Source organism: Callithrix jacchus, chromosome 8 (assembly GCF_049354715.1).
Source record: "Callithrix jacchus isolate 240 chromosome 8, calJac240_pri, whole genome shotgun sequence".
Taxonomy (NCBI): Eukaryota; Metazoa; Chordata; class Mammalia; order Primates; family Cebidae; genus Callithrix; species Callithrix jacchus.
Genome location: NC_133509.1, coordinates 98,683,217 through 98,709,386, shown reverse-complemented (window position 1 = coordinate 98,709,386; position 26,170 = coordinate 98,683,217). Strand labels below are relative to the sequence as shown.

General features: G+C 38.9%; 1 protein-coding gene across 6 annotated transcripts in view; it reads right to left on the bottom strand.

The window, feature by feature from the left end:
* SYNE2 (spectrin repeat containing nuclear envelope protein 2) overlaps positions 1-26,170 on the bottom strand; it is a 378,817-nt gene that overhangs the window by 176,246 nt on the left and 176,401 nt on the right. For all 6 annotated transcript variants that reach the window (XM_035260694.3, XM_035260695.3, XM_035260693.3 and 3 more), the window contains 11 exons: positions 25,408-25,608; positions 24,897-25,068; positions 24,262-24,374; positions 22,629-22,831; positions 21,759-21,878; positions 21,369-21,660; positions 19,823-19,974; positions 18,760-19,069; positions 16,198-16,362; positions 14,845-15,186; positions 852-1,007 (listed from right to left, as the gene is read on the bottom strand). In XM_035260694.3, coding sequence (XP_035116585.3) covers positions 852-1,007; positions 14,845-15,186; positions 16,198-16,362; positions 18,760-19,069; positions 19,823-19,974; positions 21,369-21,660; positions 21,759-21,878; positions 22,629-22,831; positions 24,262-24,374; positions 24,897-25,068; positions 25,408-25,608 — 2,226 coding nt within the window. The remainder of the gene's footprint in view (positions 1-851; positions 1,008-14,844; positions 15,187-16,197; positions 16,363-18,759; positions 19,070-19,822; positions 19,975-21,368; positions 21,661-21,758; positions 21,879-22,628; positions 22,832-24,261; positions 24,375-24,896; positions 25,069-25,407; positions 25,609-26,170) is intronic.

The following is a 26,170-nucleotide window of genomic DNA, read 5'->3' as shown; positions in this document are numbered from 1 at the left end:
ATACGTTCCTATTTTAGATGTGTGTTTACTGTTGTGGCAACGGCTAAAATTGCATGGAATGTTTATAGTTTCCTTTTAGTTTTTTTTTTTTTTAGAGACAGGATCTCGCTCTGTCATCTAGGCTGGAGTGCAGTGGCATAATTACAGCTCACTGCAACCTTGAACTCCTGGGTTCAAGTGATCCTCCTATCTCAGCCTCCTGAGTAGCTGGAACTACAGGCACATGCCATCTCACCTAAGTAATTTTTGAATTTTTTTTGGTGGAGATGGGGTTTCACAATGTTGCCCAGGCTGGTCTCCAACTGCTGGACTCAGGCAATCCTCCCACCTCAGCCTCCCAAAGCGCTGGTATAGCAGACATGAGCCACCATGCCTGGCCGCAATTTTGCTTTTTAGAACACGGCCATATGTTGTATTTTTTAACTACTTTATATAGCTGGAAGCATATAAATACATAAACCTAATTATGTAAACACAGATGTAAAAACAAAGGAGGATTGTTAGGAGAATCCTGATTGTTAGGAGAAATACATTTGTCAGAATCAGAAGAATATATATGAGTAACAAAAGGAATGATGGCAAGTCAATATCTCCAAATTTTGTCACTAAGTTTTTAGAAACTTTGTGAAATAGAAAGAAGACTAATGTTCATTAAACTCTTCTACTTTCTAAATGGAAAGATTTATACAACTTACTTCATACATAATTATACAGTTACCAAATTGATCATCAGGCAAAGGTTAAATAAGACTTTTCACTCTGTACAAGCAAGATTTTGGCAATTAAAATATATTGTATTGCAATGGATAAATGATGCAATCATCCGGTCAGTGTTTTTCGGGTTTCCATACCTTTATTTCTTCTAATTGTTCATTTCTTAACATAATATCTAATTCTAAAGGTTGATTTTGCAGCTCATTGACTTTCTGCTCATCTTCAGTGTTTTTCATGCTTTCTTGAACACTGAGAGAAAGTTGTTTTGACATAACCGTTTCCACAGCTGAATCCTGAAAACATAAAAAGATTAATTGCTGAATAGTTTACTTTCCAAATAAATAATTTGTATTTTTCTTGACAAAAACATTCTAGTTTCTTCTATTTACTTGGATTATAGACTTTAAAAGTATATTTGGGCTCTACAAAAGATGATTTTTTCATACAACATGCCTGTGTCGGTATTACCCCAAGATGAAACCTTTTTTGACCAAGTAGTATAGAATATAGCATAGCTCAAATGCATATTGAAGCAAAATCTATAGTCTTAAAGACAGAAAAATGATATTTAAAAAAAACAAAAGTGTATGCTTTAATGTTCACCAGGATACAGTGGGCAGGGCAAATAACAGGCATTTATTGTTACCTACTGGTAGATTTAAATAAGTGGCTAGATGGAGGCAACACCAAGGATTCATGATATCAATTATAGCAACAGGAGGCAGCCAAATGCCTAGGCAGATAGGGGCAGGTCCCCGGTGAAACCCAGCCTCCATGCCAAAGACAATTTAAAGCCTAAAAGCCAAACTGCAAGTTAATTCCTTGTCTTCCTGTTTGGCACACTTTCCTCTAACTGATCCCCATCCTTCCCCTATTCTACATTTACCTACCCTTTCCTAATTGGTTTTCCACACTTTTATGCTCACCTTTGAGTGGTGTCTTCACTTTAAACTTTTTTGGATAATTACAAACCAATCAGCACGCACTCCCTATCTTGTGCCTATAAAGACCCCAGACTCAGTCAGTAGAGGAGGAGATGGCCTGATTTCAGGGAAGAGAAAACCTGATTTCAGGGAAAACAACCTGCCCTTCCCATCCCCTCTCCAGCTTCCCTCCCCGCTGATAGCCATTTTTATCACTCAATAAAATTCTTTGCCTTCACCATCTTTCAATGGTGCACATGACCTCATTCTTCTTAGATGCTGAGTAAGAGCTCAGGACCTACCAAATGTAGGTACCCAGAAAAGCTGTTACACTAGTGCTTTGCCTTTGCTGGTGGAGGGCAGCTGCCCCACACAACAAGGCAAGGGGCCAAGTGAACTACTAACACACTGCCATCTGCGGACAGCAGAACTAAAGGAGTGCTGTAACACCCCTTCTATGGCTTCAGGATCACGGGCACCCTCAGCTAGGCACCACCATATTCCCCTAAAGGCGACATGCCTAGTCTGGCCGCAGGCCCTGCACAGATCTTGCTCCTGTCTTGGCACACACAGTAGCTGGCTATATCCTATGCTCACTTGCTCACATGCTCCCTCCTGCAAGGAGCCAAGTAAACAGGGAACCCCTTTTATGAGCATGGTTAAGGGGCTGAGAAAAATCCTGCATCATTAAGAATAAATTGGCTAGGTGCAGTGGCTCATGCCTATAACCCAGCACCTTGGGAGGCTGAGGTAGGTGGAATGCTTGATCTCAGGAGTTCAAGGAGTTCACCATGGGCAACATGGTGAAAACCCATCTGTACAAAAAATACAAAAATTAGCTCAGTGTGGTAGCATGTTCCCATAATCCCAGCTACTCAGGAGGCTGAGGTGGGAGGATCACTTGAGCCCAGGAGGCTGAGGCTACAGTGAGCCATGATTGCGCCACTGCACTCCAGCCTGGGTGACAGTCAGACCCTGTCTCAAAAACATTTTTATTTCAAAAAAAAAAAAGAAAGGATAAATTATGTCTTAAGCCAATCTGTAGTAAGAATTCAACCCTCGGTAAGACAGAAAAAGTTATATATGAGATAATTTGACCTTTTCTGAAAGTTTTAAGAACTTGGGGTTCTCAGTAGGGCATGGAGAGATAACACATTTGCATTCACTTGCTCATTCTTTCAATAAATATTTGTGGAGTCCTGAGATATACCAAGCACCATGGTAGTAATTTTAAAAGATGTCCACTGTTTTGCTAAGATATTGTTTTTATTTTCAGGTTACTTTACAAATGAAAAATCATTTAATTGTGCTACATACTTTCATGTTCGTAGAATCTTTGAGGTATCAAATCCGTGAATAAAACATGACCACGTCCCCAAACAAGGTAGAAATTATTGTCTTAAAAATCTGTCTAGATAGTAATATAAGATGTTAACGATAGGGGAAACTGGGTGCAGGGGCATAAAGGAACTTTTTGTATTATCTCTGCAACTTCTGTGTAACCGTAAAACTATTCTAAAATTAAAAGTTAATTTAAATAAAACAAATCCTGTCTGGAGCGTCACCAGTTCTAACTGGAAAGATAATTCAGCTGTCCGGGATTACTAGTTGTGAAGTACTTAATTAGCATTCAGCATGAGTCACTTCTAAAAGGCTGCAAATGACTGAATAACTTTGCAAATTTCCTCCAGTTCCAACAATGTATGCATGCAAACTGTGGTGAAAATCTACACCGAGGTCCGAGGGCCGCAGCACCTCACAGGGGAAAGATCCAAGAAGACTGTGAGAAGAAAGAGAGGTGCCACACCTCAGGATTCACTGGCCAGTAGTGCTTTCTGTCTATGAGCCACCGTCATATGAGCTAGACAGCTGTCTCCTTTCTATCTGATGGTTACTATTTCTTAGAGGACCCCCCAGAAATATAGCTGGGGCCCAAGAGAGCCTGCACTAAAGGCCTGGAAACTGGACCTGAAGAACACTTTTATCTGTTGCTGACCATCTAGTAAGATTGTGGAGCCCTTGGTCTCTCTTATCTGATGATCCAGTGCCTGAGGACTATGGTTACACAGCAAAAAAGCAGCATTCCTAATGACCGCCTTTAGTAGTCAGAAAAAGAAAGGATTCTCGAAAACCTGAAATTATCCCCTAAGATCGATTGTTTACTAACCCCCAAAGCCATGTTTCTAACTTGGCAGAAAAGCCAACAGAATCCCTTAGACTAATATTTCAAATGTAAAAGGAAACATTCCTTTGCTTGTGGCAGGGAGGTTAGAACAGACTCCAGGTCCGGACAGGCTCCCGGAATGATGGATTCTTTTATCAACAGGCGTCCTTTGCTCACCACCACCCTATGCTCCATTTTATCTTTACTTTGCAGGCTCATTTGAAACATTTTATTTTAAAATATAAAATATTTCATATGAACTTAAAAGAATAAAATATAGCTCTATCAGTCCATTTTCATGCTGCTGGTAAAGACATACCTGAGACTGGGCAATTTGCAAAAGAAAGAGATTTAATTGGACTTACAGTTCCACGTGGCTGTGGAAGCCTCACAATAATGGTGGAAGGCAAGGAAGAACAAGTCACATCTTACGTGGATGGCAGCAGGCAAAGAGAGAGAGGTTGAATAGAAAAACTCCCATTTTTTAAAAACTATCAGATTTCATGAGACTCACTATCACAAGAACAGCCCAGGAAATACCTGCCCTCATAATTCAATCATCTGCAGTTGGGTTCCTCCCACAACACATGGGAATTGTGGGAGTTACAATTCAAGATGAGATTTGGGTGGGGACACAGCCAAACGGTATCATTTCACCCCTGGCCCCTCTAAATCTTATATCATATTTCAAAACCAATCATGCCTTCCCAACAGTCTCCCAAAACCTTAACTCATTTCGGCATTAACCCAAAAGTCCACACACAGTACAAAGTATCTTTATCTGAGACAAAGCAAGTCCATTCTGCCTAGAACCTGTAAAATCAAAAGCTAGTTACTTTCTAGATACAATAAGGGAACAGGTATTGGATAAATACAGCCATTCCAAATGGGAGAAATTGGCCAAAACAAAGGGGTTGCAGGGCCCACGCAAGTCCAAAATTCAGCAGTGTAGTCAAATTTTAAAGCTCCAAAATGATCTCCTTTGACTCCAGGTCTCACATCCAGGTCACACTAATGCAAGGGGTGGGTTCCCATGGTCTTGGGCAGCTCTGCCCCAATGGCTTTCCAGGGTACAGCCTCCCTCCCAGCTGTTTTCATGGGCTGGCATTGAGTGCCTGCAGATTTTCCAGGCAAGCGGTGCAAGCTGTTGGTGGATCTACCATTCTGAGGTCTGGAGGACTGTGGCCCTCTTCTCACTGCTCCACCAGGCAGTGTCCGAGTAGGGACTCCGTGTAGAGAATCCAATACCACATTTCCCTTCCATACTTCCCTAGCAGAGGTTCTCTGTGAGGGCCCTGCCCCTGCAGCAAACTTCTGCCTTGGCATCCAGGTGTTTTCACACATCTTCTGAAATCTAGGCAGAGGTTCCCAAACCTCAATTCTTCACTTCTGTGCCCCAAAAGGCTCAATACCACATGGAAGCTGTCAAGGCTTGGTGCTTACATACCCTGACGCCACAGCCTGAGCTGTACCTTGGCTCCTTGTAGTCAAGGATGGAGCAGCTGACATGCAGAGTACTCAGTCCCTAGACTGCACACAGCACAAGAACTCTGGGCCCAGACCACACAACCATTTTTTTTCCCTAGGCCTCTGGGCCTGTGATGAGAGGGGCTGCTGTAAAGACCTCTGACATGCCCTGGAGACATTTTCCCCATTGTCTTGGGGATTAACATTGGGCTACTCATTCGTTATGCAAATTTCTTCAGCCGGCTTGAATTTCTCCTCAAAAAATGTTTTTTTTCTTTTCTATCACATTGTCAAACTGAAAATTTTCCTAACTTTTATGCTCTGCTTCCCTTATAAAACTGAATGCCTTTAACAACACCCAAGTCACCTCTTGAATGCTTTGCTAGAAATTTTCGCCAGGCACCCTAAATCATCTCTCTCAAGTTCAAAGTTTCACAAATCTCTAGGGCAGGGACAAAATGCCACCAGTCTGTTTGCTAAAACACAAGAGTCACCTTTGTTCCAGTTCCCAAAAAGTTCCTCATCTCCATCTGAGACCACCTCAGCCTGGAACTTACTGTTCATATTGCTATCAGGCTTTTAGTCAAAACCATTCAACAAATCTCTGGGAAGTTCCAAACTTTCCCACATTTTCCTGTTTTCTTCTGAGCCCTCAAAACTGTTCCAATCTCTACCTATTACCCAGTTCCAAAGTTGCTTCCATATTTTCAGGTATCTTTTCAGCAACGCCCCACTCTACTGGTACCAATTTTCAGAATCAGTTTTCAGGATGCTGATAAAGACATACTCGAGACTGAGAAATTTACAAAAGAAAGGTTTAACTGGACTTACAGTTCCACATGGCTGGGGAGGCCTCACAATCATTGTGGAAGGCAAGGAGGAGCAAGTCACATCTTACATGGATGGCAGCAGGCAAAAAGAGAGGTGCGGGCAAACTCCCACTTTTCAAAACCATTCAGATTTCATTAGACTCATTCACTATCATGAGAACAGCGCAGTTTGAAAAAACCCACCCCCATAATTCAATCACCTCCCACCAGGTTCCTCCCACAACACATGGGAATTGTGGAAGTTACAATTCAGAATGAAATTTGGGTGAGGACACAACCAAACCATATCAATAACAGATGTATATTACTGATCACACAAATTTAAAGTGATATAGTTTTCTGTATTAAAAAAGTAATTTAAAACCCAACCTCTATCCCTTTTCAACTCTTCCTCTCCAAAACCAACCAGTGTTCTAAAGTCTACACACACACACACTTTTATGCTTTCACTACTTATGTTAGTATTCATATAACATTGCTTTATGTGTTTTAATTCTTACTGAAATAGAATCATGGATGTATTATGTCATAACTTGGTTTTTCCACTCAGCAGTATCTTTGGAGGTTTACCCATGTTAACATATAAATCTAGCTCATTACATTGAATGAATGAAAATGAATTTTTCATGTTAGACTACTGTGGAAAACAACATCGTTTCCATCTTTTCACATAATAGATACTGCTGTGATCTATACCCTTGTACAGTTCCTCTTGTGCATGTGTGGAGTTCCTTAGGATATCTATCTAGAACTAAAATCACTGCTAGTAGTGTGCTTCCTTTGACTCTCAATAGATAGTTACTGATTTATTCTCCACACTGAATTACTATTTATATTCCTACCAGCATAGTAAAAGAGTTCATATTTCCTTTTTTTTTTTTTTAAACAGGGTCTTTCTTTGCCATCCAGGCTGGAGTGCAATGGTGTGAATATGGCTCACTGCAGCCTCAATCTCCTGGGTTCAAGTGATCCTTCTGCTTCAGTCTCCCAAGGGACCATAGACATACACCACCACATCCAGCTAATTTTAAACTAGAGATGGGGTCTTCCATGCTACTCAGGCTGGTCTTGAACTCCTGGGCTCAAGCAATCCTTCTGCCTCAACCTCCAAAAGTGCTGGGATTACAGGCATGAGCCAGAGCGCCTGGCCTGAGCTACTCTTCATATGTTCACTGGACATGTGAGTCCTGCCTTTTGGCTTTTTCTGTATTCTGGATGTAAATCTTCTAATAGTTACATGCATTGTCATTATCTTTCAGTAGACTGTCTTTAAACTTTATGTATGATGTCTTTTGTTGAACAAGAGGTTACTGTTTTAATCTAGTCAAAATTTATCTCTGTTTTCCTGTTTAGGCTTCTGGTTTTAGGGACTGTTTAAGAAAGTTTTCTATGCCCCAATATGACAAAAACCGTTCTTTTATATTCACTTGTAAAGATTTAAAGTTTTTCTCTTCACATTTAAGCTTTTCTCTAGCATATTTTTGTTTGAAGTTTGAGATAGGTAAACTTTTGGTCTTTGTCTGAAGATGTATTTTGCCTCATTCTAGAATGATAATTCAGCTAGGTTGACAGCTCCTTGAAGATCTTATCTGCATTGCCTTCTTACTTTCCATGTTGAGAAATTTATTATTGACATACTTGTTTTATTAGAGGTAACTTTTTTCTCTAGTTGCCTTTAAGATTCTTCTTTTTGGCTCTGGTGTTTTACTAGTTTAACTAAAATGCATTTGGATAAGAATTTGTTTTTATTTAGTCTGTTCAGGGCTCTCTGTACTTCTTGAAACAAGATTCATACTTTTTCTCAATTTTAGAAAATTTAAAGTTTTGCCTTTCCTCCAATCTCTATTCTCCTCTCCTAAAGTTCTTATCAGAAATGTGTTCAATCACTGCAGTACAGCCTCTGGCTCTCTTAAAACTCCTTCCTATTTTCTGTTTTTTTTAAACCTCACCTCTACAGTAGGGGGTACATCTCATTACAGATGTTGGATTTGGTGATAATTTTCTCAGTCATATATTCTAAGTCTCTTCAGACTACGTCAAATTTGCTGCTTAATTTGGCCAAAGCAATGGACACTGACTTGTTTTGTTAAAGTCCCTTATGATTCTTTTTCAAATCTGTCCTTTTGTTTTCAAAGTACTGTATTCTTTCCTTATGATTTCAGTTTTTTCTTTTTGTAAATCACTAATCAATTTAAACATGTTATGGTAAAATATCTTTCATTTTGCTGCATTATCTCTTAGTGTATTCTCTCGTTTGATGGGATGAGTACTCCTCCTTGTGGTAGAGTGTTCCTCTGTATTATTTATTTATTCATTCATTCATTCATTCTTACTATTTCTTTATTATCAGACTTTTCTTTTTTTAACCTACTTGTGGGAATCTCTTTGGCCTGACTGGTAGGTAGGTAGGCAGGTTGGTAGATAGACAGACAGATTAGAGACTGATTTTCATGTTAATTTCTTTGCTAGACCTGCTCCACAATGCAATTAGTGTAAATTTAGACTCAAAACCTGCATGGGGTTGGTTTAGGTTTCTCATGCAAGACCTCTTATTTCCATTTGTAACTGGAAAACGAAGCTTCCTAGTCCTCTCTCTGGCTTGAGATTTTCCTGGTCTACTTTTCCCCAAAGGTACAAGATTTTCAAAGACCCATGTCTATTGTGGATTATCTACCAATGCACAGCCTCTCATTGAGCCCCTACAAATTCTAAGCCCCTGGACATCTAATTCTTTCCCTTCTCCCCTACTCCTGAATTTTCTCTATTAAAAAAAGAAATTATGGTTAGCATAAAACTCAAGACAAAGTACAATTTTAAACAGTGTACTAAGGCATACATACTGAGCTTCTGAGCATACATAAAATGTTCAAAGTTAATAATAAATTTAAAGTGGAAAATGACCATTCTATCAAAGTGTGGTTGGGTTATATTGCCAACAACATTTACTCTTTTTTTAAAATGGTGCTTTTTTAAAAAAATATACCTTTACTTTCATTTGGGTCTGTTTGAAAAAGAATGGGAGGTGATAAGAATATCATCAACTCTTCCTATGGGCAGGCCCATGACAGTTTCATCTTTACATCCTGAGTCACAAAGTAAACATTCCACTTCAGCATTAAAAATGCTGAGCTCTAAATGACCGAGCATGGACTCCAGCTTGGCAAACATGTTAGCACAGTCACAAGAGGCAAGTCAGTCACAGCTTCACTATCCCTTTCCCTTTCAGGAACTACGGCCCATGGATATGGTAACTTTGTGACAGGCAGAAACCTAAATCCAATACTTGTAACCTGGCAACAGTGGGGCAGAGTGTTATGCCAGCTCTGGATGACGTATTTCTTTTTTCCCTAAAGCTTTACAATATAAAGCAGTGAAAAACAACTCCTTGCATAAGCATACATCACCGCTAGAGGCAAACCCAAAAGCCAGATCAACATAATCTCAGAGGTTGCCCTTTTCTTAGTATAACATCTAAAATGTTAATGTGACCCATGAGGCACAGCCAGCCACACCTACCTCTCAGGCCTCATCTATGTCACTCTACTCTGCCACCTGCCTGCTTCCTGTGTTACAGCCACCGTGTCCTCAGTCTGCTTCTGAAACTCCTCATGCTCTCACCCACCATAGGAGGAAATAACATTTCTGTCAAAAATGCTCCCCATACCCAGCCCTGAGCTCACTAACTCCAACTGACACTTCCAGTCTCCGTTCCAATGTTGCTTCCTGGGAGCTCTCTCTGACACTACAGGGTGGCCAGGTGTGGTGGTTCACACCTGTAATTCCAGCATTTTGGGAGGCCAAGATGGGAGGGAGGATTGCCTTAGCCCAGGAGTTTGAGACCAGCCTGGGAAACATGGCGAAACCCCGTCTCTACCAAAAATACAAAAATTAGCTGGGCATTGTGGTACACGCCTGTAGTCCTAGCTACTCAGGAGGCTAAGGCAGGAGGATGGCTTAAGGCTAGGAACTCAAGGCTGCAGTACGCTATGACTGTACTACCCCTACACTCCAGCCTGGGTGACAGAGCTGACCCTGTCTCTAAAATTCAAAAAAAAATAAATAAAAGATGCCTAGGTTCTAGTCCCAGCTCTGCTGGACTTCAATCCCCTCACCTGAAATACAAGGGTTAGGTTAGACAATTTCTAAGGTCTCTTTCAGCCTGAGATTTTACAACTTTGGAGCATGTTCTCAAAAGCACGTTGTGTATAGATGGCAAAAAAACATGCACTATGTAAGTTGGTTATCCCATTAAGGAATAAATTTTGGATTGTGAAAACACTTCTGAAGTAAGATGCAAGATTTGCTTATTGGCCAGAAAGGGCAAAGTAGGACACTGTAGTTGACACACAGCCCAACTATGTGCTCTGTTACAACTTATTTCCTTCTACTGAGTTAACAGGATAAACAACGCCAGAAATAGACATAATTCATCCCAGGATTGAAAACTCTCCAGTAAGCAGGTTCCTTCTCATTCAAGTTCTGGCTCCAGGCTTTGTTCCGGCTCACTCACCCACAGCTAGGGCCTTGCACATTTTGCCTGTATGCGTAATCATCTACCTTCCAAGATTTATTATCTACAAATGCCTTCTTAAACATCAAATTAGAAATGCTCAGAAACTTCTGAAAAGAACAAAAATCAATTCAGAAATGCCAACAATTATGCCAATGATAAGGAAATTAAAGAAGTAATTACAGACAAAAGGATTTGAGTTTTAAATAGCAATTATGTCATGGAGGATGCTATTCTGGAAGGATGGGGCAAGAAAGATCGTTTGATACCAGTTAAGATGAAATGCTGCATTATCCTTTTTTAGAAAAAAATAATAAATTAGAAATGTATGAGTTTCCCTGTTTTTCCTCTTTATCATTTCCCTTCATGGACACAAAAAATCCTAAGACATTAGACAGTTTTCACTTTTTACCATATCCTAATCTGTTGCTTCACTTAACCTGTATAGAAAGAAGGAAATGGAAGGTCGTTCTGCCTACTCATATGTAAAAACTCAGAAATTCACATCTATAACAATATGCAGAATGGTATTGAATCATAAGCACAGACACCCATCATACTGAATTTTGCAACTGCTTTTGCTTCTAGGTCTGCCTGAACATTTCCAATAATAAAGAAAAGATCAACCAAAGGTCCAGATCTACAAAAATCACCTGAAATTCATCTGAAATGAAATTCTTGGCAATGGATTCAAATATATATTTGTTATGACGGCAAGTTTTGAAAACTGCAATCACACTTTCAACAAAATAAGATTAATGACGTTTATTAAAGAAAAAGTACAAGAAATAAAAACTTGCTAAAAAGTCTTCTGGAGACTATTTAAAATAATCTGATAAAAAGCCTCTCTAGATTCCAAGACAGGCATGTGAAGAGAATATTAATTAGCTATTTAATTTGTGTTAGATTTTAAGCTGTGATAATTATGTCTTCATATTCTAGCAGAATGACTAGCACAAAATAGGTCTTAAGAAGTGTTTTTAATGACTGAAGTGCTTATTTTCACTATGACAATGAATTTACATTAATCAAATTTATAATTCAGTAAACTATGCCTTTATGTGTTCTATGTATTCCTTATATTGAGAATCAAGCTTAAGTCATTTACACAGTTATGTCATTTGTCACATTATACATGTACTTTGTCTAAGCATAAATCTGATCTCTTTTGCTCATTGTTCAACCTTAAAACTGCTCCTGACCTTAATAGACTGTTATATAATATTATATACGCTAATATTACATAAAAGTAAACACAGCCAGTACTCAGAGAAAATAAGCCACACAGACACAGAAAAATAGTCGTGTTACAAAAGAAAAAGAAACAAAATGTTGCTAGAGAATAAAAACCAGTTATCTGTATCCAGACTTATGAAAATTATTTGAGGACTTCGATTCCTCCAATTGCCCTGAAAAAAATAATCATTTAAATGAAGTATCACAAACTATCAATAATTCTTATCATTCAAGGTTAAGTAAAAGTTAAATACATTTGGATCATAAACTCTTATAATTCAAGGTTATAATTCAATAACTCTTATAATTCAAGGTTAAGTAAAAACTTAATAAATTTTTAGACCGGGCACAGGGCTCACACCTGTAATCCCAGCACTTTGGGAGGCTGAGGCAGGCAGATCATGAGGTAAGGAGATTGAAACCATCCTGGCAACATGGTGAAACTATCTCTACTAAAAATACCAAAAATCAGCCAGAGGTGGTGGCATGGGCCTGTAGTCCCAGCTACTTGGGAGGCTGAGGCAGGAGAATTGCTTGAACATGAAAGGCAGAGGTTGCAGTGAGCCGAGGTCACGCCACTGCACTCCAGCCTGGGTGACAGAGTGAGACTCTGTCTCAAAAATAAATAAATAAATAAATTTCTAAACCTTTTTAAATTTTTATTTTATTTTCAGACAAGGTCTTGCCTTGTCACCCAGGCTGAAGTGCAGTGGCACAATCTCAGCTCACTACAGTCTCGATCTCCTGGGCTCGGTAATTCTCCTACCTCAACCTCCCAAGTAGCTGGGACTACAGGCATGTGTCACCACCTTTGGCTAATTTCTGTATTTTTTTTGTAGAGATTGGGTTTCACCATGTTGCCCAGGCTGGTCTCGAACACCTGGGCTAAAGCAATCTACCCATCTCGGCCTCCCCAAGTGCTGACATTACGGCTGTGAGCCTGGGCAAAAACAATGATTATTTTTAGATTATGATCTTTATATAGTTCTCAACATATTCTATTGAATTTTGGGGGTTCATAGTCAAAACAGATCTGGGAAGTTAGTTTAAAAGTTGTTAGGCAAGTAACTCCCTTTAGCAAGTTCATCTGTTAGGACAGTGCCCTCTTGTACAACCTATCTCATAAAAAACACTCAGGTATTTTTCCTTTTTGACTTTATCTATCACTTTATTTAATTAGAGACAGGGTGCTGCTCTGTTGCCCAGGCTGAAGTGCAGTGATCCAATCAAGGCTCACTGCAACCTCGACCTTTAGGGCTCATACGATCCTCCCACCTCAGCCTCTTAAATAGCTGGGACCACAGGTGCAAGCCACCATGCCCAGCTAATTTTTAAATTTTTTGTAGAGATGGGATCTCCGTATGTTGCCTAGACTTATCTGAAACTCCTGGGCTCAACTGATATTCCTGCTTCAGCCCCGCAAAGGGCTGGGATTACTGGTGTGAGCCACTAAGTCTTGCCTATCTATTGCTATTTAAATACTGTTTTAAAGGTTTCTTCACACCTAAAACATTGAAAGCCTCACACACTGATCCTTTAATCCTCTAAGACATATTTGCTTTTTTAAAGAATTAGAGAAACCCTGTCTCTACTAAAAACACAAAATTAGCCAGGCATGGTGGTTGCATGCCTGTAATCCCAGCTACTCTGGAGGTTGCGGCAAAAGAATCGCTTGAACCTGGCAAACAGAGGTTGTGGGGAGGTGGAGGTTGCAGTGAGCTGAGATCACATCACTGCACTCCAGCCTGGGCAATAAGAGTGAAACTCCATCTCAAAAAAAAGAAAAAAAGTTAGACATAGGGTCTCACTCTGTCACAGAGGGTGGAGTACAATGGTGCAATCACAGCTCACTATAAACCTCAAATTCCTGGACTCAAGTGTTCCCCCATCTCAGCCTCCCAAGAAGCTGGGATAGCAGACATGCACTATCATGCTCAGTTATTAATATTATTACTTTTTGGTAGAGACAGGGATCTTGCTTTGTAGCCCAGCCTGGTCTTAAGGGATCCTCCAGGTCCTCTAAAAGTGCTAGGATTACAGATGTGAGCCACCATGCTCAGCCTGACACATTTCCTTAGCAATATCTAACACTGTGGAATTTGTTTAAAAACCTTTCCTCATAGAGAGATGCTCCATCAGCATTTAACATTGTTTTATGTATTTTTAGAAAATCCTGCATGATTCCTTTAATTTTCCATGCATTTCTGTTTCAGGGAGACAATAAAAGTGGATGTTTGCTCTCTTCATTCCTGTTGACTACTTATTCCCTAAAGAGCTGATGGGGACTCATACCTGAATGTTCTACCTTCGCTATTGTCTCACTGGACCCTGACTGTGAGAAGCTGCCTGCCAGGGAGATCCTCTCAAATACAGTTTACTGGATCTCTCTTTGTGTGATTCACATTTCAATCTGTTACCTATGAAAAAGCACTTTAGGAGCCACAAGTAATGTACCCATGTGATTGTTTATAGTGAAAACAAGAAAACATTTTTTTTCTTCTCCCCAGGTAAAACTAGGAGCCTAAATGTTGCTATCCTCACACTAAATGATCTAACAACAGAGGGTTAACACAAGAAGAAAAAGATAAAAAACTATCTTTTCCAACAGTCTCTGATTTCATTATGAAATCAACCCCCCAAAAATTGGGATCTTTGGATTTTTTTCCTGAGAAAATAGGTAAAGCGTATTTTCTTTTCTTTCACCTTTTCTAATTTGCCTTTGTGCTCTTGACCCAAGAAACAGTATCTGATTACCTATCAGAGAGAATAATAAACCTAAATTGACGACTGACATTTTAACAGACAGAACAGTAATATTTCACCACTGAAATCCTGAACGATTTTCTAAGAGCTCTTTTTACAAGCAGGCTTCATAAATAGCCAGGACATTGAGGATTTAATTATGAAATCAGAATGCTTGATTCACGACCCTCTTTTCAGAGCCAAATACCTCTTCATTCTCAGACTCACTGTCTTGAAAGTGCAATCACAAGCACTTACCTTGTTTATTTCCCAGTCTTCCTCCAACTTTTCCATTGCAGCTGATTCCTGAGTAGACTCCCGCACATCAGAAGTGGCCTGCTTCTCTCTGCCTGGCAGAGGAAACTTTTCTTTCTTTTTTGATGAGCATTTTGATTTAAGAATGCTGTTGAGACAATATTCCATCTCCTGCTTAGCAGATTCAAGTCTGTTTTCCAAATCTTTTTGTTTATACTTAAGTGATTTTATATCGTCCTTAATAATCTTCTGCCCCGCTGAAGATGTATTTTGCTTGACGGATTTTGCTAAAGCTAAAATCTTCTTTAATGTGCCATCTTGTAAACTGAGTCTATTCTCTAGTTCCTGTGAATAGAGAAAAGATTGTTATATCTCCATTCAATTGCCACAAAAGTTAGTTGACTTCTGTAAATTAGAGTACTCTTGCTTTACCAGTGGAAAATGTGAACTTAACAACTCACATCACATAGAAGAAACTTGGGCAAAATTTAAACCAATGTTGCATCTTCGATCAAATTCTCAAATAGGTATTTTAAGATACTAGAATATTTGTAACAAGCAATTAGAAAATTATAACAGCACAGTTCTTAGAACACAGGAGGCAATCAATAGATATTTGTTGAATATGTATGTTTTGTTCAAGATACATCTTTGTCATATAATCAAAACACGAAATAATAGGGGCCTACTTTGTGCAACATATTAAAAAGAATAGAAGAATCATTTGGAATGTACCTACCTGAGTCTAATGCTAATATTTACAATTCAGAGCAAATCTTGGTGTTGATGAGAAATTAATCAACTAATAAAGAAATTAATCAATTAATAAAGTAGTGTACTATCTTAAATATAGCAGAAGCTCAATCAATATTTAGTAAATACATAAACAAATAAGATGACTGATTTTAAAACCCTAGACTCAAAAGGAATTTGATGTACTGCAGCAGCTACTTGGAAGCAGAATAAATCTAGGTGAACTATGTATGATTTATCAGTGATTATCCTAATGGGTTACACAAGAAGCATTCACTCAACCATTCATTTATCCAGTTAACAGTCAGGTATTAGGACAGGTTTTGAAGTTACATAAAGGAGTAACAAACAGGCCTTTCAAGGTCCTATAGTCTAGTGGGTAAAAACTGTCTCTGAGGGCCTACCATATAAGGGTTAATTCAAATTATAAATTGATTTGTCCACTAAAGAAGGACATACTCATTTATTATGACTGGTCAGAGCATTAATTACCTAAGAGTCATCTGAATGGCAGTGGAATTTCTGATAGAGGACATTGATTAATCAAGTTGTAATAACACTGATTTTTTTAAATGTCTATCATGTCTGGACACTGTTTAGTACCTGCAGTTTCTGCAATTTTTCCTCAACTGCTATTTGATCCACAGGCTTATCAGAAAAACTGATAAATTCCTTGGAGAAATTGTCCAGTGTGGTATTCAGGTCTGTGACGCAAACCTGGTATGAATCGTGTTCTCGTACATGACCTTCCAAGTTTTGCACAGAATCCTAAAAATAAAGCCACAGAAAATTTACAAATTATTTCTCATATTTTTCACTCTGAAAATAATTAAATGACTAATAAATACTTGTTTACAAGTTTCATCTTGAAACAGGAATATGGCTATAAATTATCCAGAGTTCTTAAAGGAAAGATTTTAGAGTTTGAGATATTTCACTGCAAAGTCGCCATCCCCCCACAAAAATAACTCTTACTGAAAACAATTGGTTTCTTCCATTCTTCTTTGCTTGCATTTCCCCTTCATGAAGATAATTTGTCAAGATGTTTATAAAATGAAATAGCTACAAATTATATCATTAAATCCCAAACATTCATAATAAAGCGACTTCCTTAATTATCCTTTGCACTAAAACCAACTACCAATTTCTACTCTGGGAAATGAGACCATATGAGATCAAACTAACCTCAGATTCGTGTCTTAAGAACCAAACTTCAAACTGTATGTTAGGAAAATGTAATCCTAACTCAAATGTAAAGCCACCTTTAGTTTCTCTCCCTGGGATAGGAAAACACAATGCCCATACCTGATCAAAAAGCAGCAACCACTAAACTAAACACTTTACAGAAAACAGGTCTATCTTAATCCCTGCCCAACTTTTCTACAAGCAGGATTTCTTACCCAGGTAATCTTTACATGGAATCTGACTTTCAGTGTGCAAAGAATTATAGACAGTTCTATTAAAAGAACATACTCTCTCATGACAAGCTGACATTTTACCTCGTAATTATTTACTTTTACTGGGATGGAGTCTTGCTTTGTCACCAGGCTGGAGTGCAGTGGTGTGATCTCAGCTCACTACAACCTCCATCTCCTGAGTTCAAGCAATTCTCTTGCCTCAGCCTCCTGAGTAGACAGGACTACAGGTGCTCACTACAACATCAAACTAATTTTTGTATTTTTAGTAGAGACTGGGTTTTGCCATGTTGGCCAGGATGGTCTCCATCTCCTGACCTCGTGATCTGCCCACTTCGGCCTCCCAAAGTTCTGGGAATTACAGGCACGAGCCCCCGTGCCTGGCCTACCTCGTAATTATTTTACTAAAGATTGTGCAGAAAGATGTGAGGGGGGGGCACTGATAAGAAGGTGGATATAAGATAACAGATGCAAACTACTAACAACAGACTATGGATGGATGGATAATATTGACACTGTGACCTTCACAGAGATGCTTGAAAAATCTTAACCCATTCTACCCCTGAAGAGGGGAGGTTTGATAAGAATATAATACCATCACCAAATAATACACTAGCAAAATGAGCTGGATTTACTCCTCTATCCTTGTGAGTTAGGATTTTCTTTTTTTTTTTTTTTTTTTTTTTTTTTGAGATGGAGTTTTCCTGTTGTTACCTAGACTGGAGTGCAATGGCAAGATCTCGGCTCACCGCAACCACCGCCTCCTGGGTTCAAGCAATTCTCCCGCCTCAGCCTCCCGAGTAGCTGGGACTACAGGCGCACACCACCATGACCAGCTAATTTTTGTATTTTTAGTAGAGACAGGGTTTCACCTTGTTGACCAGGATGGTCTCGATCTCTTGACCTCGTGATCCACCCGCCTCGGCCTCCCAAAGTGCTGGGATTATAGGCATGAGCCACCACACCCAGTCGCGAGTTAGAATTTTCATCTAAAAATGATAAATTAGGAGTTGGGTATGGTGGCTCCTGCCTATAATCCGAGCTCTCCAGAGGCTGAAGCAGAAGGATCATATGAGGCCAGAAGGTCTAGACCAGCTTGGACAACAAAGCAAGACGCCATTTCTACAAAAATAAAAAAATTAGAGGGGTATGATGGCGTATGCCTCCACTCCCTGCTACTATGTAGGCTGAGGTGGGAGGATCACTTGAGCCTAGGAGTTTGAGGCTGCAGTGAACTTTGATTGCACCACTGCACTCTAGCCTAAGTGACAGAGCAAGACACTGTCTCTAAAAATTAAAAAAATACATAAATAAATAAGATCAATTAAATTAGAAGGCCCTTAGTTTGCAAAAGAACAAAAGGCCAGGTGTGGTGGCTCACGCCTGTAGTCCCAGCACTTTGGGAGGCCAAGGCAGGAGGATCGCTTGAGCCCAGGAGTTCAGGACCAGCCCAAGCAACATTGCAAAACCCCATCTAAAACATAAAAATAAAAAATGAGCCGGGTATACTGGCATGTGCCTGTAGTCCCAACTACTCGGGAGGCTGAGGTGGGTGGATCACCTGAGCCCACAAAGGTTGACACTGCAGTGAGCTGAGATCATGCCATGGGACTCCAGCCTGGGCACAGAGTGAGACCCTGTCTCAAAAAAATAAAATAAAATAAAAAGAACAACAGAAAGTTCCACATATATCTTGCATACTTATGTATAATTAGGACAATCATTTAAAGAATTATTTTGACCACCTCACCTGCAGTTGTTGAAGAAGACTTTCATGTAGATGCTTTATTTCCAGCCAAGGCTCTTCACTGAAGCTGGGATTTTTAGTGCACTCCAAGAGGTAATTACCTTGAGATTTTAACTCCTTTAGCAAGGATGTCAAATCTTGTGCTTTCTTGAGGAATTTCTTATAAATCTTTAACTGAGCTTTCTTCTCCTGCAGCCCATGTTGTAGAGCAAAGCCTGCTTCCTGTTTCTTCTTCAGTTCTGTGAGCATCAATCTCAGATCCTCCTTACTTTGTAAATATTTCTCTCCTTCTAGTAGAAGCTTTTCTTGATGGCTAAATTTCACAAAATATTTTACAAATGAAATGACATTTAGCAAAATGAACTAGCATGTTGCATATTATAATGTAGCATACATCCTAATAAAAATTAAAATAACACTATTATAAATTTTTCCCAGAGACTCTTGATATTAGAACATTCTAAATAACACTGTTTAGCTCAGAAACCAAGACAGAAATTATTTGAGTATTAATCAAAATAATTATTTTCTGTTACATAATTTGACCAGAGATTATTTCATAATTTAGATTTCAAACAAGTCCCAACAGTTTCTATCATATTTAAGAAATTATAGTTTCCCATATTTCACTTCTTCATAAAGCAAAAAGTATATTAACCAACGAACTAGTTTATGCCTTCTATAGCTTAAAATTAGGATCTGATAGGCTCTTCAGACAAACAGAAAATCCACATTTCTAAATATTAAATGTACCATTGTGGACATGATATGAATTAAGAATTTGCACTAGAATTACATCCATTGGATTCAGCCAACATTTATCAATGTTCACATACTTAAGAATTTCTTAAAATAATATTTAAGAGAATTATTCTACAGTGATACCATGCAGATAATGAGGCTGTCTAGTTTTGGTTTCTGTCTCTGACACTGTGGATGTCCCTGACATGCCTGACTTTCTCTCCAGCAGATACTATATCCAAACCCAGGAGGCAGACAAAACATACTTGTTACGGCTTCACTGGGCAGTGGAAAATGATGCGAGTGGTGCAGGCATGCCCTTTACCTTAGGTAGGTGCTAGCTAAATGGAGTGTGTTGTCCCACTGGTTGCTGATATCAGTGAGGGTCTTCTGAACCATCAGGGCCTCACTGCTCTCTGCCTGCTTCATGATGGTCTCTATTCTGGCATCCCCTTCAGGCTTCAGCAAAATTATTTCCTGAATTAAATAAAAAATATTTTATAATGTCATCTGTATTATTTAGAGATACTATATATTTGTAAGTTTTATATAGAGATTCTAACTGCAGTATATATTTCAACATAATCTTTTCATTTTTATATGTACCCAAAAGACAAAGATATCTCCCTTTACATTATATAGAGTTAGTTCTCCATAAATATTTGTCAGTGTGAGCTGACTGCATTCCTGTTCTACTCTAGATTTTCAATACTTTCTTTATGCGCCCCCCCAATCCTGGCAAAACCTCTTCCTATCCACTCTATTATTTATGGATGGATAAATAACAATCTGACAAGACACTGTTATAACCTAAGCACAGACTTTTGACTGCCCATAGGAAAATGCAGTGTCCCTCAGGCCAACTCTTGTTTCTCTACCATGACATAATTAATTCTCATTCTCACTTTTTATGGGAAAATGTCTGGATATAATCCCAAATGATTCTGATTATTTACTAAGTCTCACCAACCATCAGAGCTCACGATTTTTGAGTGAATGTGATTTCCTTGAGTTCCCTTTAAGCACAAGTGCTCCTGTCCCTTGTATTTTTATCTAGTAATTGATATTTTAAATTTACTATAATTAAATTTTAATTTTAAAAAATGTTTATTGAGGGCCGGGTACAGTGGCTCAAGCCTATAATCCCAGCACTTTGGGAGGCCGAGGTGGGTGGATCACGAGGTTAAGAGGTCGAGACCATCCTGGTCAACATGGTGAAACCCCGTCTCTACTAAAAATACAAAAATTAGCCGGGCATGGTGGTGCACACCTGTAGTCCCAGCTACTCCGGAGGCTGAGGCAGGAGAATTGCTTGAACCCAGGAGGCGGAGGTTGCAGTGAGCCGAGATCGTACCATTGCACTCCAGTCTGGGTAACAAGAGCGAAACTCCGTCTCAAAAAAAAAAATGTTTATTGAATCTCCCCTTAGATAAAAAGGGAGCCCAAGGGAGCTTGAGACTTCCTTGCTTTTCCCACCCACTATCTAGTAATCTTTTATGAACCATACACATCCACTCTGAAGAATTCCCCTGACTCGACATTGCTGATGCTTCTGCTGTACTGACATGCCCCCAAACTCCCTCCCACTAGCTGCTCTGATCCAATGTCAATTCTTCTGCAGCACTCAGTAAAAATGGACAATAGGCATTGCTCTCTCCAAGATAGGACATGCTTTCACTCTTTCATATGCATCAAAATAATTTTAGATCCATCACAATCCTTCTCTTTTGCAAGCTCAGTTATCTGAATTTCTTCAACCATTTCACAGTGATCCTATTTTCCATTAAGAAGCAAATCTTTACAGATTTCCTCTAAATCTTTTTAATACTAGAGTTCACTCTGACTTTGAAATTTAGTTTCCATAGTTATACCTTGATTTTTTGGATTCTTTCCTCAAGTGGCATCTTGCCTTCGGATGAATTCAAAACCATAAGGGACTCTTTAATCTCTTTTATCCAATGAATTACGTCATGTGCAAGATCATTAAAGCTCTGGTCTTCCATGGGTGGTAACTTATCCTCTTCCTCAATTTCACTTAGTTGTCTCAATAATGTTTGGTATCTATCCATCAAACATGTTGCTTCCATTATTATTTCTTCTTCTTCAGTAAACCCATATTCCTTCAAAGAGTTGTTCAACTGGGCCACCGATTCAAACTGTTCCCTATAAATTCCAAATATCATTTAAAGTTTATAGGAGTAACCACATGATGGAAGAAACCATATTCCCAGTTAACGTATTTCACACAAAATCAGCTATACCTCTTTCTAGCTAAAGCATGGCAGAACAGCTCAGTTTTCTCTCCTGATTCTTCCATTCCTTTCCATTTCTCTTCTTGATTACTCAACCACTTACTCAGATTTCTGTGGTCATCCTGGAGTCTAAAAGAGCATTATACATGTTTAAATACAAAATAAGCAAAGAGTGTTTATACTGAAGAAAAGAATGACACAATCTTGTGAGTCAACCAGGTTTTTACAATGTATGTTTGCTACAGTTTAGAGAGAATTTAACCTGTAACAAAAATCTAAATTACAGACTAGATGATACTGGGGTTCTATATTATTAAATAAAACCACACAAATGTCTCATAGAGAACAGGAAACAGAAAACGTTTTTCAGCCTATCCCATGAACCTTTGCTACATTAGATATTTGAAGATTTTTTCCAAATTTTTATATTCCTAGAACCAAACCTGGGTTTAAAAGTATGTCTTTTGTGTTTGAAATTTGTGTGTACTGCCTATCCCAGTGTTCTCTGTACTGAGGAAGAGTACAAATAAAGATACAGTTAGAAAACATGTTACTCGGTGGCTCATGCCTATAATCCCAGCACTTTGGGAGGCCGAGGCAGGTGGATCACGAGGTCAAGAGATCAAGACCATCCTGGTCAGCAAGGTGAAACCCCGTCTCTACTAAAAATACAAAAAAAATTAGCTGGGCATGGTGGTGCGTGCTACTTGGGAGGCTGAGCTACTTGGGAGGCTGAGGCAGGAGAATTGCTTGAACCCACGAGGTGGAGGTTGCAGTGAGCCGAGATCATGCCATTGCACTGCAGTCTGGGTAACAACAGAAAAAAAAAAAAAAAAGAAAAAGAAAACATGTTACTTAGAGATCACCCTTATTTCCTACCTTAGTAGGTGTTCCAAGTAGTCTTCAAGCTCCTTTGCTCGAGCCTGGCATATGGACTCCATTTTTTCTAATTCAAATTCCTGACCCACAAGCCAACTGCTAAGCTCCTTCACATGTGCTTTGGGTAGATGCTTCTTCACATGCTTCAGGACGCTGTCCACCTGCTGTATTTTACTGTTTCTTCCTTCAAGAGTCAAGAAATCCTTCAGAAAGACAAAAAAGTCCATTACGATCTCCTGGCAAGTCTGAATATGGTCTCTGCCACCCTTACGACCCTTTTCCAAACCAGCACACAGACATACCACCTTTTAAAGATCCCATATGAAAGAAGGGTGAGGGAGATGTGGCCATCTCCAATGGCACATGATTTATAGTAGTTCTAGATGGCATGTGTACATTTACATTAGCTTCTGACTTCCTGGGAATTATATCAAGCAAAGTTATAAGAGCCACTAGGAAGGTTAGCAGGAGCAACACCAGGAAAGCGACATTTCCCTATCCTGGCTGTGTTCAACTTCTCCACAGACTATTCTCTATTTAATGCTGCCCAAATCAGAATTTTACTTCAATGTTCATGTTTCAAGATTTGGGCATCAATTGTTAAGGCCCATGCAATAGGCGAACCTAAAGGCAAACAAGCAAACAAAAAAAGATGGGGCTTCAAATTATTAAAAGAGAAGACAGGTGATTCTATCAGTAAAGAATGGTACCATCAAAGCACGGAATTCAACAGTGAACATTTAGTGCCATCGATAAGCTTAAGAATCTAACTCATCATCAAGACATTAAAGTAATATAGATAGTCTACCCTAAAGTGACCAAGATTTTAGGGCACCATAGGCCTTTCATACACCCCGTGCTCTCTGCCTTTCATTTCAGGATATCCTCCACTACGTTCCAACCAGAAATGTACTGAAGTTCAGTGGCAATTTTTAAAAGAAATATAACTGGGAAAAGATGTATAAGCAAGTCAAGAGACCTCTTTCAAGAAAGGGGATTTTAAAGTCCAAATTAGATCTTTATTTTTTATCAAATATGATTTCAAAACAACTGAATTCACCAGTGGGCACTAAAGTAAGCAGCATCTTAGAATAAATGTAAGAGTAGAGATTCTGTAAGCCATTTGTACACATACCCAATAAATAGAGTCTTAAATATTTGGGAAAAGGCCAAGTTATTCGGGAATATTATCTCTTATGTGAAAATATTAGGAAGTCAAAATAATTATTACTCTTATTTCTTTTTTATTTGAGACAAGGTCTTACTCTGTCACCCAGGCCAGAGTGCTGGAATGCAGTGGCGTGATCTCAGCTCACTGCACCCTCCTCCTCCCAGGCTCAAGCAATCCTCCCACCTGGAACTAGAGGTACTCGCCACCCCACCCAGCTATTTTCCTATTTTTTTTATAGAAACAAGGTTTCACTATGAGCTTGGTGAACCTTTCACCAAGGTTCGAGACACATGTTGGTCTTGAATTCTTGAGCTCAAGCGATCCACCCACCTCAGCCTCCCAAAGTGCTAGGATTATAGGCATGAGCTACCAGGCCTGGCCTCCCTATTTATTTAGATATAGTTCCATGCCTCCAGTACTTTAGTATTGAAAATTTTTATTAAAAATGCACATATCTCTTACAGAAAGTTTTTGTAGCTTTTGTTCCACACTCCCTTTTGTTTCTGGTGATTCAAAACACTCCTTAAGATTCATTTTAATGTTGCCGAACCAGTCATTAAAACTCTTGCATTGATCTGCAGGGGAGAAAGCTCGATTCATTCAAGGAAGACTTCACGCATTTTGTTAAAGCGAGAGCTTTTGAAACTTGTTTCCCATGCCATAGATACACATCATTGTGAAACTAGTGATAAACTCTAAAACCCAATGTTCAGGGCTAATAAATCCTAGAGAGTAATTATAGTGTATTTTCTATAGTGAACATCTTTTTCAAGCATACAGGACTCTCAGAGACACTGCCCGGGCAGCCGGTACACAGTGTTTCCCCAGACTCACCAACCACAGTGAGCAGGTCAAACACTAGGACCTTGGTGACTTAACTTCAAGAAAGAAAGATTTGGAGCTTGCGAGAACTAGATGTTATTTATGTCAAGCATAAATCAGTATTTTCTCCCAAAAGATCTGTCAATTATTATTTCTTTAAATGTAGTCTGTGCAAACCATCTCTAAGTCAGGCTTTAGATTAGCCTTTGTGTTCACAGTACTACATTCTTACTTCAAGAGTTCCAGAAAGAAAATAAGAGAAACATTGCACTCACCATTCAGTAACTTAGAAAAGTGATCTTGCAGAAGACTCTTTTTGGTATTAAATAAATCACTGATGCTTTCATATTGCTTTTTCAATTCAGAAAGTTCAGGAGTCAGACAACCTATTTGATTCTCAAGTAAGATCATACTGTGTTTCTGCTGCAGAATTTGCTGTTGTATCTCCTAAATAAATAAACAACAACAACCATTAAGTCTTAAAAACAGGCTCAATTTACACAAAGCATATTAGATCTCAATTGTTTTGTAAAAATCTCAATGACTCTCTTCGTTGAGTGGATTCACTTTCTCTTTGCTAGTAAATGTGTGATACAATGCCAAGTTAATATCAAATAATTATCATCAGCAAGGCAATTCAAAGGTAAAAATGCTAACTATACAAAAACAGGTTTTCTTCTTGGACTTTCATTTCTTTTCTATTTTTATTAACTCTAAGAGCTTAAGACCACTGCAAATAGTGTGAAAATAGATCTGAACTGCAGAAGACAAGCAGTTGGGTAGCACCTCTAGTTTAGTGAAGATCTCCAAGCTGTCAGAAGGAGACAGGGCTTTTAAGAGGGACTCAGTCATCCCGATCTGAGTCTTGGCTTGGTCGAGATCCTCCCTTAGCTCAGCAGTGCTGCCACTGAGTGCATAGTTGCTGGATTCTCCTGTTAAACACTTTTGCACATGTTCCATCTTGCTCAAAATAGAGGACTCCATGACCTGAAATCAGGAAACACATGAAGTAGTGTAATGGTCGTTATTTAACTAGATTTAAGACAACTACATTGCTAGAGAATGGGTTGACGTTACTTCATTTCAATGTGAAACGCATTCTTCTCATTGTTCTACATTTTTCAATATCACTGATAAAATTCAAATTTTGCCTTTAAAGATAAAGCGTAACAAAAAAAAAAACTGAAATGGATATCCCGACTTTTTTCTAAGAGACAAACTTGATCCTTTCACCCAACACAAGTCTAATCTAGCGTACCAACTAAGATGCTGTCTCATGGTGCTCACGAGATAAAATATAAAGAAAAACATATAGATGAGATTCAAACATATAGAAAAAAATTAGCCAGCTTTTTATTGAGTATTTATGATGCATATAGCACTGTGGTAAGCACTTTGTGTAGAAAACACAGGCTTAAGAATATTAAGTAACTTGTCCAAACTCATAAAGCTGGTAGGTAGTACAGCCAGAACCTCACCCAGAAGGTCTTAATTCCAGCATTCATATTCAACCACTATGTACCTAGACCTAAGGAAAACAAAAACAAAT